At 31.5% G+C, this 15,299-nt stretch overlaps 1 protein-coding gene across 1 annotated transcript in view; it reads right to left on the bottom strand.

Annotated features, from left to right (window-relative positions):
- Positions 1 to 7,266: 7,266 nt before the first annotated feature.
- Positions 7,267 to 15,299, bottom strand: part of SLC7A5_5 (Large neutral amino acids transporter small subunit 1) — a 36,977-nt gene continuing 28,944 nt past the window's right edge. Inside the window, exons 8-9 of the mRNA XM_035731072.2 lie at positions 11,166 to 11,258; positions 7,267 to 8,882 (exon numbers count right to left, since the gene is read on the bottom strand). Of these exons, the coding sequence (XP_035588495.2) occupies positions 8,830 to 8,882; positions 11,166 to 11,258 (146 nt within the window). The 3' untranslated portion in view covers positions 7,267 to 8,829. The remainder of the gene's footprint in view (positions 8,883 to 11,165; positions 11,259 to 15,299) is intronic.

The following is a 15,299-nucleotide window of genomic DNA, read 5'->3' as shown; positions in this document are numbered from 1 at the left end:
ACCCGAGTTGATAAAAGATACAACAGAGTGGGTGACCAATCAAATCTAAGTTGGCTAGCAAGGTTGCCCCTATTATCCAGTAGCGCCGTAAGGGGGGGGGCTATAGGTCGGATTTTACTGCCAATAATTTCATAATCTCCTGTATTATTGTACGGCAACTATGAGGTTCTGCTGCCTCAAACTTGTTTTTGTTAAATTATAGTGAGGTATGTCTATGCTGTTATTTTTCTAAGGAACTTAGGCGTCGAATTTCTGAACACAATTCTAAACTTTGTTCTAATACTACTTACTGTGTCTTTTCGTTCTTGTAAAACTATCCAAAGGTAGTCATGATTCATGACTGTTCATACTGACTGACAGTTACATGAAATGATTAAACATTCCATTCAGGATCATGTATCGTTACTGTTAAGATGAAGCAAAATAAATAAATCAGTCATTTAGTTTACGTTATTATTTTAGGCAGTTTGATTGACTTTGAATTTTGATGTCGACTTTGAAACCCTTTCTTCATGTACCAAATTATTTCATTTTAAGGCTTACTAGTAGAGAAACAAACAGTTAATGAGTCAGTTTCAAAAATTTCTCAATACTGAAGTATCTTTTTAAACATGACATTCTGATCAATCTGAGATCACCAAACCTATCGATAGAGATCAGTAAATGTTATGTAATCACATGATATAACAACAATTGATCAAGACAGACATTTAGAGCGCAAAGGCACATAAAAATAACCAAAAACATCAGTCCAAAAATTTACAAACAGATCCATTAGAGTAAAATGATCTAGCTCTTGTGGGATAACCTAAATGCTCACTTATATTTAAAATAAATGGTGGTAATCTCAAGGTGGATTAAAAAAATCGCAATCAAATAATCCAGTTCATTGAACACAATACTATCAAAAACAGATACCCAAGCAGTCTGCTTGAATATCTGGGCTACCTGTTCCTGCTATCTAGATATTTCGAGAAGTTATTCGTTTCCTTGTTTGTTTTAACAGACCATTGTGTCAACTAGTTGCATAACCTATTCAGGTGCGTTTGTGAAAAGTTCATGACTTTTTGTTGTACAAGTTACAAAAATTTACTGCGGGCGACATCATGATAGCTGGCAATGTGCATTGAAAAAAATGAATATTATTCACATGTCGATTTTTGAAATACCTAATATCTAACTGGTGCTGGTCGGCGGCCTATGCTCTATTACGAGTAACAGGCGTAAGTAAGTAGGTAAGTAATATCTAACTGGCCACCACTGAATATTCATCGCAAGTGTCGATCAAGAAATAAGAAACGGAAATTTGTTGAAATACTTTGTGCTGAGAATTCTATGTTGTACCGAAAATATATTACTGAATAAAGCCACTAATACTGTAGTGAACAGAACACCAGTGGGAATAATCCGACGTGTTAAACACAAAATTACAAGACTTGTTAATAATATCTAACAATCAAACAGTAAATATCTTAATTTGCAAAATGTCCATCAGTTGTCTCATAATGATTCAGACTTCATTGTTCTTGCATTTTCATACAAATTGCATTCTGTTTCGATTCTTTACTGTTCGAACCTCTTGTCTTTCTGCTGCCAGACATTCTGTTCACGACTAACATCATATACTACTTATGTGGATATAAGTAGCACACACCATAATACTACTACTATTATTGTTATTGTTAATAGTAATAATAATTTCAACCTCATAAAATCGAACTACTGACAAGTATGACTTTTCCCAAATGAATAATGATTACTCACAAAAGGAATTTATTTAATGCTTATCTACTGTTCTAATACATAAAATTAGATGCTTCAATGATAAATCTTGTAATGACTTAGTTAGTAGAGAATCATACTGATGATATAGGGTTACTGATATGAAGTTTTCGAAAGCGTTTTAGTGGCTTTGCTTTGTTAATCAATCATCTTTGTAACCGTTATTACATAAATCTCAACGATGTTTGAAATCAGAAGGTAATAAGAAACGTTAACTACAGTTTATTAGGGGATAGCACAAATCACAAAGCTGTAAGCACATGGAGCGAATTTGAAGGAGAGAGGCGAATGTGTGTGTTCATCTTATCTTAATCATCATACATCTGTAGCTTATTTCCATCCGACTATAAATATTGATCAAAGCTTGATTAAATCAAGTTGGCTCACATGCCTTCTTCACTGCGCTTCATTTCGCCTCATTCTCCTGATCACCTGCCCACATCAATGAGTGTACAAAATACATGTATTCAAAAATCCATTCATTCAAAGTGGATTAATTCGATAATTCTATATACTAGGATTGATGATATATATCTTAACAATAACACTCATTCATACAATTCAATTGGATTCATTCGATCTCGGGACCATCAAAGAATCTAATAATCATAGTTACCACCTATGTATTCCGACAATTACATACATCCCTTTTGAGATATTCATTTAATCTTTTCTTATAAATTTATCCTTAATTATCTTGTTTGATCATAAATAATTCAGTAGAATATTATTAAAATGATAAATCCGGTTATTATGTTAACTGTCAGTTGAATAGTGTAATGCGATTATGAGATTATATCAATTAGACCTTTTCTTTAAAAAAGATCTTAATTTCACCTATGTGTGTGTGTGTGTGCGTGTGTGTGGCAAATACAGTGAAATGAAATTGCAAACTAATAGAATATTGTAAATGACTGTTGTCTAAAATAATTTTTATGTTCTACATTCATGTAACTTTCTTTGATATTCACTTCCTTTCTAACTGTCTTACATAACAGTGATTGTGTTTTAATTTAGAAAGACATTGGTTTCTATGTCAGTCTGTAAGTATTTTAAATGATTCAATTTTACCATGAGATTTCAGTACACAATGTATATAGTTAAAGAGATCAACTTATCATCTGTGAATTGTGAGTTCGAATCCATTCTAAATAAGTCTGTTTAGACAGCCATGTAATTTCACTATATATATATATTAGAACAACACATATAAGCGTACAATTGTTTTCAATTAGATCATCAACCCTGATCATAAGCAAACCAGATAAAGGAGAAGGTATAGTTTTCATGAATAAAAAGGATTACATAGAAAAAATGGAAACTGTTATGACTTTAAGTTGGGTTGATTTTTACCCTGTGCTAATTGATGTGTCCTTGACTGGAAAAATTAGAGAGCAGCGTATTTATCGATCGATTCAATGACACGTAAACACATACGGACGGCCTAGAGTCTCGATTGGTCTCGCTTCCCTGTCTAGCCCAGTTAGTTGAGTTCAGAACACAAGCCACAGCCTCGGAGATATGAATCATTATATTTCAAACATACTCTATTTATATACTAACCAAGCATACCACATCGTACCGTTCGCTTGAAACGCCATCGCATTATTCACTTAGCTAGTGAGTCCTGATATTGCATCGCTAAACATTAAACATAATTTGTGTATAGTTGTTGAAGATTTCAGTAAGATGAATAAATGAGTGTTTGTTTGTTAAAATGATTGAATTAATCGAATTTTGATTATTACTTGAGTAATGACTTCTCACAAGTCGGGATGATCGACTCACCTTCAAATGCACTGTTATCAAAGAGAAATATCAGCTCAAAGACAGTTATTTTTCGGTCATTTATCATAGATACTTTACCTACTTATCAGTAGCTTAAAAAATTCTATACAATTTTACAATTGCTATTGGGTTGTGAAGATTATTAGGTTTTCGATTGAGATCGTGAACCGATTTATGTTAGACCACCATGGAAAACCTGGAAACAGTAGTCTAGAAGTTAAGCGTTCGCATGCGAGATCGAAGACCTTGGGTTCAAATCCCGTGAGGCAGGATCGTGAATGCGCACTGTTGAGGAGTCCCGCAACAGGACGAAATGGCCGTCCAGTGCTTCCAAGTTTTCCATGGTGATCTAACATCGATTGGTTCATGATCTTAATCAAAAACAAATTTATAGATCGTTTGTAAGTATTCATGACTTTACAATCGGATTAGTTACCTACATTATCGAGCATCATCTTTGTAATTCAGAGTTAGATAAAATGAAAATGGTGTATAATAACTGTGAAAAGTATTTTCCGGAAATTATATTCAATACATGACCATATGATATTAAAATAACGAGACAAAAAGCAATTTACAGCTTAGAAATAAATATACTAAACTGCAACTGTGGTGTATGCTACTGATGTCGACTGATATAAGTAGTATGTATCATCAATGAAAAAGTAGAATGCCTGGAGGCAGAAGGTTAAGAAGACTAAGGAGAATAGAAGGAGAATAGAGAATGATTGCTGTGAAAACAAAAGAACACTGAATTCTGAGTTGATTGATTGAAATTTTGCAAATAAAGTATTTACTTTATGATTCACAGATTTGACTAGGAGATTATAGAATTTCCACATACATTCGATTGTCCCCATTTGTGTTCTGGTTCACTACACAAGTACTCATACAGTCTATTAAGTTTATTAAGGCCAAGGACTTAGAACCATACCGGCATACATTATTTAAAACTTGAGCAAGTTTCTTACTTATCTTATTGTTGATGAGCATGATTTAATTATAATTAGTCGTTATTGACATATTTGTATATTATGTTGATTGCCGTTGTAATGTTATTTAAAGTACATATGTCTAATGGGCTCCGAGTACGACAAATATGTGTCCTTATACTCATTACTAGTCACAATATATCGATCTTAAATGACAAGTATCTTGACAAAATAATGTGCTGATACTCCGAAAACCGATTTTTGTTTTTACTTTGGTACAAGATGATAAAGGATATTTATAGCCCAAGATGAAGCTGTTGGAGTTGTTATGATCTCTATGCTAAATGGATTTTGTTTATAAAACATTCAATGTTCTTCTCAACAATGGACAACACTATCACATTAAATAATAAAACAATTTATTTAATGAAGAAATCCTTTTTAGACGAGTTTAACTGTTTTAACACTGCAGAATGTGTATATCTATTAAAAAGGTCAATGAATAATGGTGGTTCTGTTACTGTTTGATTAAAATTTCACACCATAATACTTTTAAATAGACAAATAGTAATTGAAGAAGAGAATTTATAAAATGTATGAAGTATGTAATGAATGGAGTGAACGGAGCAACCATTCGTATCACTAAGCTGACAGAATGGAGATGCGTGAATAGGGATCAAAACATCTTGATAAACATAATCTTTGATGAAATAATTATAATTATTATTGTTATCATTAACCAGCTATTTCAGTGTAAATTAATCCGATATGGTATATTTATATAAAACCAGATCATATTGAATTAATTAATCTTATTTTGTCTACACAATCAATGGTCTAAGGAGAATTTAACATTCTAAAACCATCAATGAAATTGCAAAAGACCATGTGAATGATTATAAATACTTTATATTATTATGATGTATAACTTTCATCAAATTATACATGGAAAATATCATATCTTAAGGTACCACAATTACTAAATCTAAAAAATGTAAATGACTAACATGCCCAGTTACACTATGCTAAACTAATCATCGTCGGAAACAAGACTCTGAAGAAGTGGCTTACGTTGCATTACGAAACGTCAGGAATACAATTTTTCTACTCATTGGAATATAACAAAAGAAATATGTCTTATTATTAACTCTCTATACAATGCTCAATTTATTTGGAACTAACAAGTCCAAACTTGCTATCGATACGTATTATTGACATACTTATGGAAATATTATTAGTGAATAGTCGCTAATTTTGGATTACACGTTGAAAAACTTCACTATAAGATTGTTAGTAACTGGTTATGGTGAACGAGTCCACTAGGGTTGGTAATAAACTTAGGTGTTACTTATGCTGAAACTGAAAATCAACTAGAAGCAACAATTTGAATATAATTCTCAAACAAATTATTTCACTCGAAGTAGACTGGTAACCTTGGTAACTCTTCCAAGCAATACAGTTAAATTAATGTGTACCATGTACGTGACGTCACAAGTGTTTCTAGTAACACGCGAGACCAGTAGGTCCCGGCTTCGAATCTCGCAGGGGGCGGATTCGTGGATGCGCACTGCTGAGGAGACTCACGATAAGGCGAAACGACCGTTCACTGCTTTCAGGTTTTCCATAGTGGTCTAGCTTCAACTGACTCATGATCTTAACCATTGAAATTACCATAATATCCACAAAACCCATCTGATACAAAAATATCTGTTGTGATTATGTAGTTCCTGCAACTGAAAAACATATGGAACTCAAAACAACTTTCAACCAATATCAAAGTGAGAATCTTCAATACCAACGTCAAGGCAGTTCTACTGTATGGAGCTGAAACTTGAAGAACTACAACAACCACCATCAATAAGGTGCAAGTATTTATAAACAGCTGTCTACGCAAGATACTCAACATCCATTGGCCGGATACCATCAGCAATAGCCTTCTGTGGGAGAGAACAAACCAACTTCCAGCTGAAGAAGAAATTAGGAAAAGACGGTGGAAATGGATAGGACATACATTACGCAAATCGTCAAACTGCATCAAGAGGCAAGCCCTAACTTGGAATCCTGAATGTAAGCGGAAAAGAGGAAGGCCAAAGAACACATTGCGTCGGATAATAGAAGCAGATATGAAAACGACGAATTACAACTGGACGGAGATAGAAAGGATTGCCGAGGACAGGGTTGGATGGAGAATGCTGGTGAGCGGCCTATGCTCCTTCACGAGGAGTAACAGGCGTAAGTAAGTAAGTAAGCAGTAGAATTGTATAAACAAATTAGACAGTCATAAAGAAATGAAAGTATAATCAAGAAGGGATATAGAAAATGGGATGAGTTTAACTGTAGTAATTTTTTGTAGAATTTGAGATAAGGCACTAAAAAAAGTGAAATACAGTAAGTCGTTTATTCTTAGTTTGACAAATAAGAATTATGTTTCATCAAAAATAATCACCAATGTGGTAGATTGATGAGCATAGTGATGATTTTCTTGATAAGGACACAACATTGTGATTATATGTGAAAATTATATTTGAAATAATCTCAGCGATTGAAATTTAAATCATTAAAACGTTTCGTCCAGTTAACTTATCTGAACTTCTTCAGGGTAATAATATAATGACTTCTCTATACTCGGCGCCTAATTTCTGTCAAACTATTCATTCTAATCTTGACGAATATTCATATAGAGACAACATTGTATTTGTTTAAATCCATAAATGACTATTTAACAATCTCGTGCATAGAGCCTATACGAAAAAACTGGAAACTATTTAATGACGCTTTATTTATGTTTCTTTAAAGGTATAACATGTAGATGATATGGAGTTATATATATATATATATATATATATATATATATGAATTTTTATACTGTATACATTTTAACTTATTTTGGTAATAAAAAGAAACCCATTGTAAACCTGATAAAATTAGTGAATCATAAGAAAACTGTATTTTCATATCACTAAACGAATGCATTTAGTGATAGTTACTAAGTTCAATCAAATATCGGCTTTCTGATTGGTTAAAAATGGAGACAGGGGTGGGGAATGGGGTCAAAATAATCTAGCTTAGTTAAATTACTCCCAGTCGAATTGTAGTATAATGATATCATTCATTGTATTTTATGCATTTAGTGTTTGTTGTTAACTAACTATTATTCTTGTTAGTAATAGATAACCTAATATTATTCTATTCTGTACGTCTTTTTTCCCCAAACACTTTGAAATGAATATGATATTAACACGATGACTTGACTTAACAATCATAAACAGATTATTTTGTATATAGTTTTAGGAATGATGAATGATATGAAGATTAGACTATATATCAAAATAGAAAATGTTTACTTTTTCGAGGGATTGAACGAGTTGAATATTATTGTGGTAATGAGGTATGACAACTTGGACTGATGCACATATGTGCCTGGTTCAACGTTGTAGCTGACTGATATTGTATTTATTATGAAATTGATCTATATTAACACCATTTATGATAATGATTATCATTTATTTAATATGAATAAGATAAGGAGAAAATAATAATAAAGAGATAAAAAGAAACAGATAGATATATGAAGATTATGGCGTAGAATTAATTTGGGATAATATGAGACTTAACGAACAAAGTAAACAGATCAATTACATTCATTATAATGACAGATAGAATAGTAAAACAAAACGTAAAAAAAAAAGGAGATTAGCAACACTAATACACTTGACACTTGATAATAATGGAGAACAGGAAAGGGGATAAAAACGAATCCATAAACAGGAATGTTTTTTTGTATCCGAGTGAGAAAACTTAAATCATCATCATCATCATCATCATCATCAAATTGACTCAATTATCTGAATGTTATGAATAACCAGTATGTATGTTTGTTTGTTTGTTTATGTGAATACATTATCAAATAAATAAATAAAGAGATAAATAAATGCAACTTTACTATCAGATACACAGGCATTTTGATATTTTCAGTCCCTTAGTAACATGAATGATTTATGTATATAGTTGTTATAATAATAATAATAATAATAATAATAATAATAATCAATTGTTTCAATGGAATAAAACAAAGTATGATTCAATGGAAGTTGAACTCGTCTTTATTTATTTATTTATTATTTGTTATTGCTTAAAAAACATGATATAAATTATAAGTGGAACAATCGAAGAAAATTATTCCTTCCTCTATTGTAAATAAACGAACTTCAATAATAATAATAATCATAATAATCATGTCGTAAATGATCATTGTCATTTGACATCATGTGTGTGTGTGTGTGCGTATTAAGATATTGAATAAGCACAGTAAAGTAGTTAAGTAAAATCAACTTTCAGGTATTAATTGTAAAAGTTTTTGTGAACCCAATGTGAAGTCATCTATAAAAAGAAAATAGAGAAATATAAATAGATGATAAAACATAATTGAAATATTCGAAGGGATATTATGGATATTATAGTAATTTCAATAGTTGAGATCATGAGTCAATTGAAGGTTTTCGGTTCGAAATTCGTGAGGCGAGATCGTCGATGTATAATACTGAGAAGTCCGATAATACCATGAAATGGCCGTTTAGTGCTTTAAGGTTTTCCAAGGTGCTCTACCTTCAACTGACTCGTGATCTCAACCATTCAGATAATATGATACTTAGTAACTGTGCAAACACCAATAACACGATGTGAATTTAGTAATCTACAGGTTAAGAGCTCGCCTCTAGGTTGAAAGGTCTCAAATTCAATCTATGATCGAGTTGTAGATGCGTACTGTTGGTTAGTTCTAGATTACAATGAAATACATATCTATTGTTTTCTGACTTTTAATGATTGTCTAACAAAAGTTAGTCCATAGTGTGAACTACTACTTATAAGTAATTATTATATTATTCAATAATCTCTGTCCTACTATTTTATTAGTCAAGTAGAAGAGATAATTCTGATGTTTATATCGACAATCACATTTGTAATTCATTGACTGACACATTTAAGCCTCAGTCTATGTTCATTGAGAGTAAATTGATAATAATTAAAATTTATTACTTCACTAAATGCAATAAGATGAATAACTACTGCTATCTATCTTTTGCTTATTTGACTACTATCCAATTTTTTTTTTTTTTTTTTTTGGCGTGATATTTTATACAAACAAAAGATTGTTAGGCAAGAATGCGGTAATAAGGAAACAAAACAAAAAAACTCCACCTTGAATGTAACGAAACTGTTAGTGGCGTTTAAAAAGCAAACAAACAAACAAACAAATAAACAATTAAATGACGTGTATCATCTACATGGAAAACCTAAAGGAGAATAAGAACCGTGTGAATCATTTGATTGTATAGATTAACATCGCAGAAATCTTGATCATCGATTGTATCTTTTAAAGTAATGAAAATACTTAACTTACTTTTTCTTTTTAGACTAAGATTTGTGTAACCATTTAAAATGCTTATTGTATCATAGTTGAATGTATTTCATTTATGAATTGAAATTATTAAATAGTTAGAAATTATTCAAACGTTACTAACTGTATTATATTTTAATTCAATTGATATTGTTTAACTTGAATTATTTCATTAATATTTAGGATTGTAATTGATCATCAGTCTCTTATTGGCATATATATGCATCCTGTAAGGACTGTCTCGATATTGTCTTAATTTACAAGCATTATAAGCAAAGATGGATAGTGACTAGCGTTGAGATTCCAGACACACGTTTCGTCTTATTAGTGACTCTTCAGTTGGATGTAACTGCATCTCAGAGTTGATGTTCACTCTGAGATTTGAACCTAGTACCGTTCCCTTTAAACGCCATCGAGTTATCCACTTAGCCACTAAATCATGATATTATATTTGACTTTATTTAACAAACGAATATTCGATCATTAAACAAAATAAACAATGATTTAACCCATAAAAAAAAACGAATAATTAACTTCAGTATATAATTCATGGGATTGAATCTATTCAGTGATTTAAACTAAGATAAGATATAAATGTATTTCAAACATTCCATCTAACATGAAGTCAGAAGTTGGAGTTAAGCAGAGTTAGGCAGAATTTTGATCAATCAGTTTTTTCTTTTTCATTAACTAGTTGTGCATAGACTATTTCATATGGTTCAATGAAAAGAAAAAAAATAACGACATCATAATATCTTTCAGGTAATCCTATAATGTTTATTCATGTTATGACATGAAGTTTATAATGACAATCCAATTTTATCGTAATTGAGTTTCATTGTTTCCATTAATCGACATTACAGCGTATTGTAGTCATGATGTCAGTTGATCAATGATAACACCCTTTTTGTTAACAATATTCGGTACTACGTCTTTAAACTTCAAATAAATCATCATTTCCTTACAGGTTTCAGATATAGTTCGGTAAAATGTATTCAACACCAACACAAAACCTAATGTTCCAAGTTTGGTTTTCTCAACTTATATTCCATTCTATAGAACATAATTCATCGAATGAATGAAATAAGTTAAAAATGTACAACAGCCAACTCAGAACTCAATTCATCATTCACCGATTCTTTCCTTCCATAAAAAAAAAGAGACAAAACAAAAAAAAACATTTTTTTTAAAACATACATGAAAATAGAGAAGAAAAAAAAGAATAAACACATTAGAGCAAATCAAAAAACAACACATTTACTTACATAATACACGTTGAAATACTTTCGGTTTATTCTTCCATACACAACCGATAAGATAAACCGGAATTCCAGTGAAAATAATTAGTAACCCCATTACTAAAACACAAATCATTGATTGATATTTTTTTTGGGGGGGGGTGGTAAAAACAAACCAACAACAAAAAAATAATACAATCAACAGTTTCTAAGATAAGTAAATAAATTAAAAGAGTTCAATGATATTTTACATGGAATTGTTGAATCCATTCATCACTTTACTACTATTGATCCATTACAAATTCAATTCATGTTCTTCAACGTGTGAAAGTATAACAGTCAATTACCATCGAAAATAAATTCAATTATCTATAATGTCTATTATGTCAGCTCATTCTATTGACAACATGAGGATACAAATCATCTATACATATTACAAGAGATTTCAAAGGCAAGAACATAACAATCATTGAGTATCAATCACCGGCTACCATGGGACTGTACCTCTTGACGTTGCTCCATTGTCTTGTGGATTAGACCTGTAAGTCAAAGGCTCGAGATGTGGCTCCCCTAGAGGTTTGGGCACCCGGGCAGTATCTCAGACCTCACACAAATCGAATGATTTATGTGGTGAATAACTGTTTGGTACTTTCTTGTATTAATGTTTATGTGTTAAAATAAATACTTTCTACTATTTTCATCGAATATAGACAAATCAACATAAATAGTCAGAAAACAAATTCACAAGTTCACATTGAATTCTTATACTTAATGTTAAACAGTATTAGCAAAAATCTCCAAACACCGATTCTAGTTATTCGGTGAGCTTAATTAAGAAGGTTTATATTACTTTAAACGAGTTCAACTATCATTGAGTCTCAATCGATCGGAACTAAATATGAGAATTCGTAAACCAAGTGGATGCTTTAGGGATAATCTCTAACCTAAATAGTTTAATTACAAAAACTTTACTCTGAGTAACATCATCAATTTGTACTACCTAAAATATCATTTTCTTAAATTTATTCTACAAGTTTTCATTCAAATCCTTCTGATAGTCTTATACTTGTGGTTACTTCTCTTTACAAAAAACCCAATCAAAATAACATACTGATTAGTCAATAAACTATTTTAATAGGAATGGTATTCTGTATTTATAAACAAATGTCTACGCAAAATACTCAACATTCATTGACCGGATGCCATCAGCAACAGCTTACTGTAGAAGAGAAAAAACCAGATTCCAAGTGAAGAGGAAATTAAGAAAAGACATTAGAAGTAAACAGGACATATATTACGGAAATCATCAAACTGCATCATGAGATGACCACTAACTTGGAATCATCAAGGGAAATGGAAAAGATGAAGGTCAAAGAACACACTATGTCAGAAATTGGAAGCAGATATGAAAAAAGATGAATAATACTTGGAAAGAGCTGGAAAGGATTGCTTGAGACAGGGTTGGATGACAAGTGCTGGTGGGCATTCTATGCTCCTCCACTAGGAGAATAACAGGTGTAAGTAAGTCAATAAGTAAGTAAAGTCATAGTTTTAAATCCCTTAACGATTTAATGGAAATAATCTAAATTTAATTATTTCTGTCTCTAGTTTTAAGCAAACCCATTGACCAGAACAACAAACCACTGTTTTTCACGGAACGATTCACATAGAATAATTAAATAGAATAATTTAAATAGGGAAAATTTATTAAATAAAAAAGGTTATACAACTATATATATATTCCTTCGAACATTTTATAATTGACATAAACAAATAAATCGTTATAGTTCAATTTAATTCATAAACACAATAATGGTCTAATAATGAGGACTTATATCCTAACAGTAAGTAGGCATAAGACAAAAACTATTTTGAATGACAGTGATATTTGGGTCAAATTGCATCTTCATTATTAAACAATGAAGTAAACATTATGAGTAATACTATTACTACTACTACTACTACTACTACTACTACTACTAATAATAATAATAATAATAATAATAATAATAATAATAATGATAGTAATCATAATAATCATGAAATGATTCCCTTGAATTCTAATCAATACATTTGATCAATCGTTTAAAGATCCCCGTCATATTAAAAGACTAATATTTGAACGAAGAATATTCTTTTCGATAAATTCTCTTCAGGTTCTACAATTATATATCCAAATTAACAATCCGAAAAATGGCCAAGTTAAAGGCAAAGTACATCGTTTAAAGAGGTTCTTAGATGATTTAATGAAGTGCATCCAGCCATTCAGTTTACATCTGAAGAAGAGAGTGATGGCCGAATAGCCTTTTTGGACGTTCTCTTGACTAAGAGAGCGGATGGATCGTTAAAAAGGAATATAAACAGAAAAAGTACTTGGACTGGGCAGTATACGAATTTCCTGAGCTTTGTACCTCTACAGTACAAACGAGATTTGATCAAAAACCTTAGCTACCGTATTCGCACTATATGTTCTGCTGATATAGTCGAACAAGAGCTTACCACCTTGCATAATACTCTCAGGGAGAACGGCTACCCTAGAAAGTTTATAATTAAATATATGGTCACGAAGGCGAAATGCAAACAGTGAAGAAGAAATCCTTGTTCATGCGTCTAAAATTCAGAGGCGATGCGGCTAGCGAAATACTAACTCAGAGACTACGTAGGACAATACAAAAGTCTTTTAACTCCGGAGAACTGTGATTAGTATTTTCTACGCGCCCAATGGTTACACCGAAGCTAAAAGATGAATTACCTAGAATGACCACCTCATTTTGTATTTATTAGTTCAACTGCTCCTGTGGAGCGAGTTATATTGGTCGAAGTTCTAGGAATTTACATTTTCGTGCTCGTGAACACCTTCCAGCGTGGTTAAACAAAGGTTTGATGAAGAAGGTGAACAGCTCAATATTGGCCCATTTAGTACAAACCGGTCATAGTGCCAGTATAAACCAATCTTCTTCAATTATTTATAAGGTAATTTTTTGCCAAAACTGGTCAGACTGAAAGTCCTTCAAACGGCTGAAGCAGTAGCCATCCGAATGAAGAAACCGGAGCTATGCGTACAGAAGAAATATGTTCAGCCACTCCTCCTCCTCTGGCCAACATCAAGGCCAATTAATCAATCGTAATCTTAACTATTGAATGACCCAATTTGACTATGACCTTTCGTAGTCAATTGTAATTGTGCCTGTTATCTTTATTCATAAATCTTTGTATTATTCGTATTATTACTCTTATTATTATTATTATTATTATTCGTATTATTGGTTAAACATCATCATTAATCTCCCCTATACATGATTCATTCACTTCGCATTCATTCCTCCGTATTACGTCTTACTTATTTGATCGAATTGTAATTGCACTATTATTTCTGTCTCACCCTATTTGACCCATATTTATTCTGATCATGGATCTTAAAATTTCATTTAACATATACGCAGATTCAAGTTAACATTCCATATAAGTCATATTAACATTAACAATTTTATTGTATTTTGTTTATCATAATCCTAAATTCACATGCTTTAAACGATGTACTTTGCCTTTAACTTGGCCATTTTTCGGATTATTACTTTGGATATGGGATAATTGTAGAACTTGATGAGAATTTATCGAAAAGAATATTCTACATTTGATCAAGTTTATATTCCGAGTAAAACAAATTAACTTTACAAGTATCAATGTCAAGGTAGGAGACTCGATAATTTCAAATAAATTGAGCATTGAATAGAGGGTTAATAATAAAATATATTTCTTTTGTTATATTCCAATGAGTAGAAAAATTGTATTTCTGACGTTTCGTAATGTCATGTAAGACACTTCTTCAGAGTAAACAAAAAATAATAAAGAGATTACTCTAAACAACTAGCTTACATTACATTAAAAAAAACATCAGAAATATAATTTTTCTACTGATTGGAGTATAACAAAGAATATATTTACTAAAAAATTGACTTGACTCCACCTGGAGCCCTTCTTACGCTACTGCCGGTCCCAAGACAGGATAAAAGGAGGAGAGTTGGGCATGGGGTTAACGACCTTATCTTGCAGAAAACTAACTCGCTAAAAGAAACACTAACCAGGAAATAAACTGACTTTATTTATAAGAGTTAGAAATATATTCAATGTGTATTAATTAACTTTTTATTACACAAAATC

The sequence above is a fragment of the Schistosoma haematobium genome, chromosome 4, assembly GCF_000699445.3.
Source record: "Schistosoma haematobium chromosome 4, whole genome shotgun sequence".
NCBI lineage: Eukaryota > Metazoa > Platyhelminthes > Trematoda > Strigeidida > Schistosomatidae > Schistosoma > Schistosoma haematobium.
Note: the sequence above shows the minus strand (reverse complement) of the source record. Positions and strands in the feature narration are given on the sequence as shown.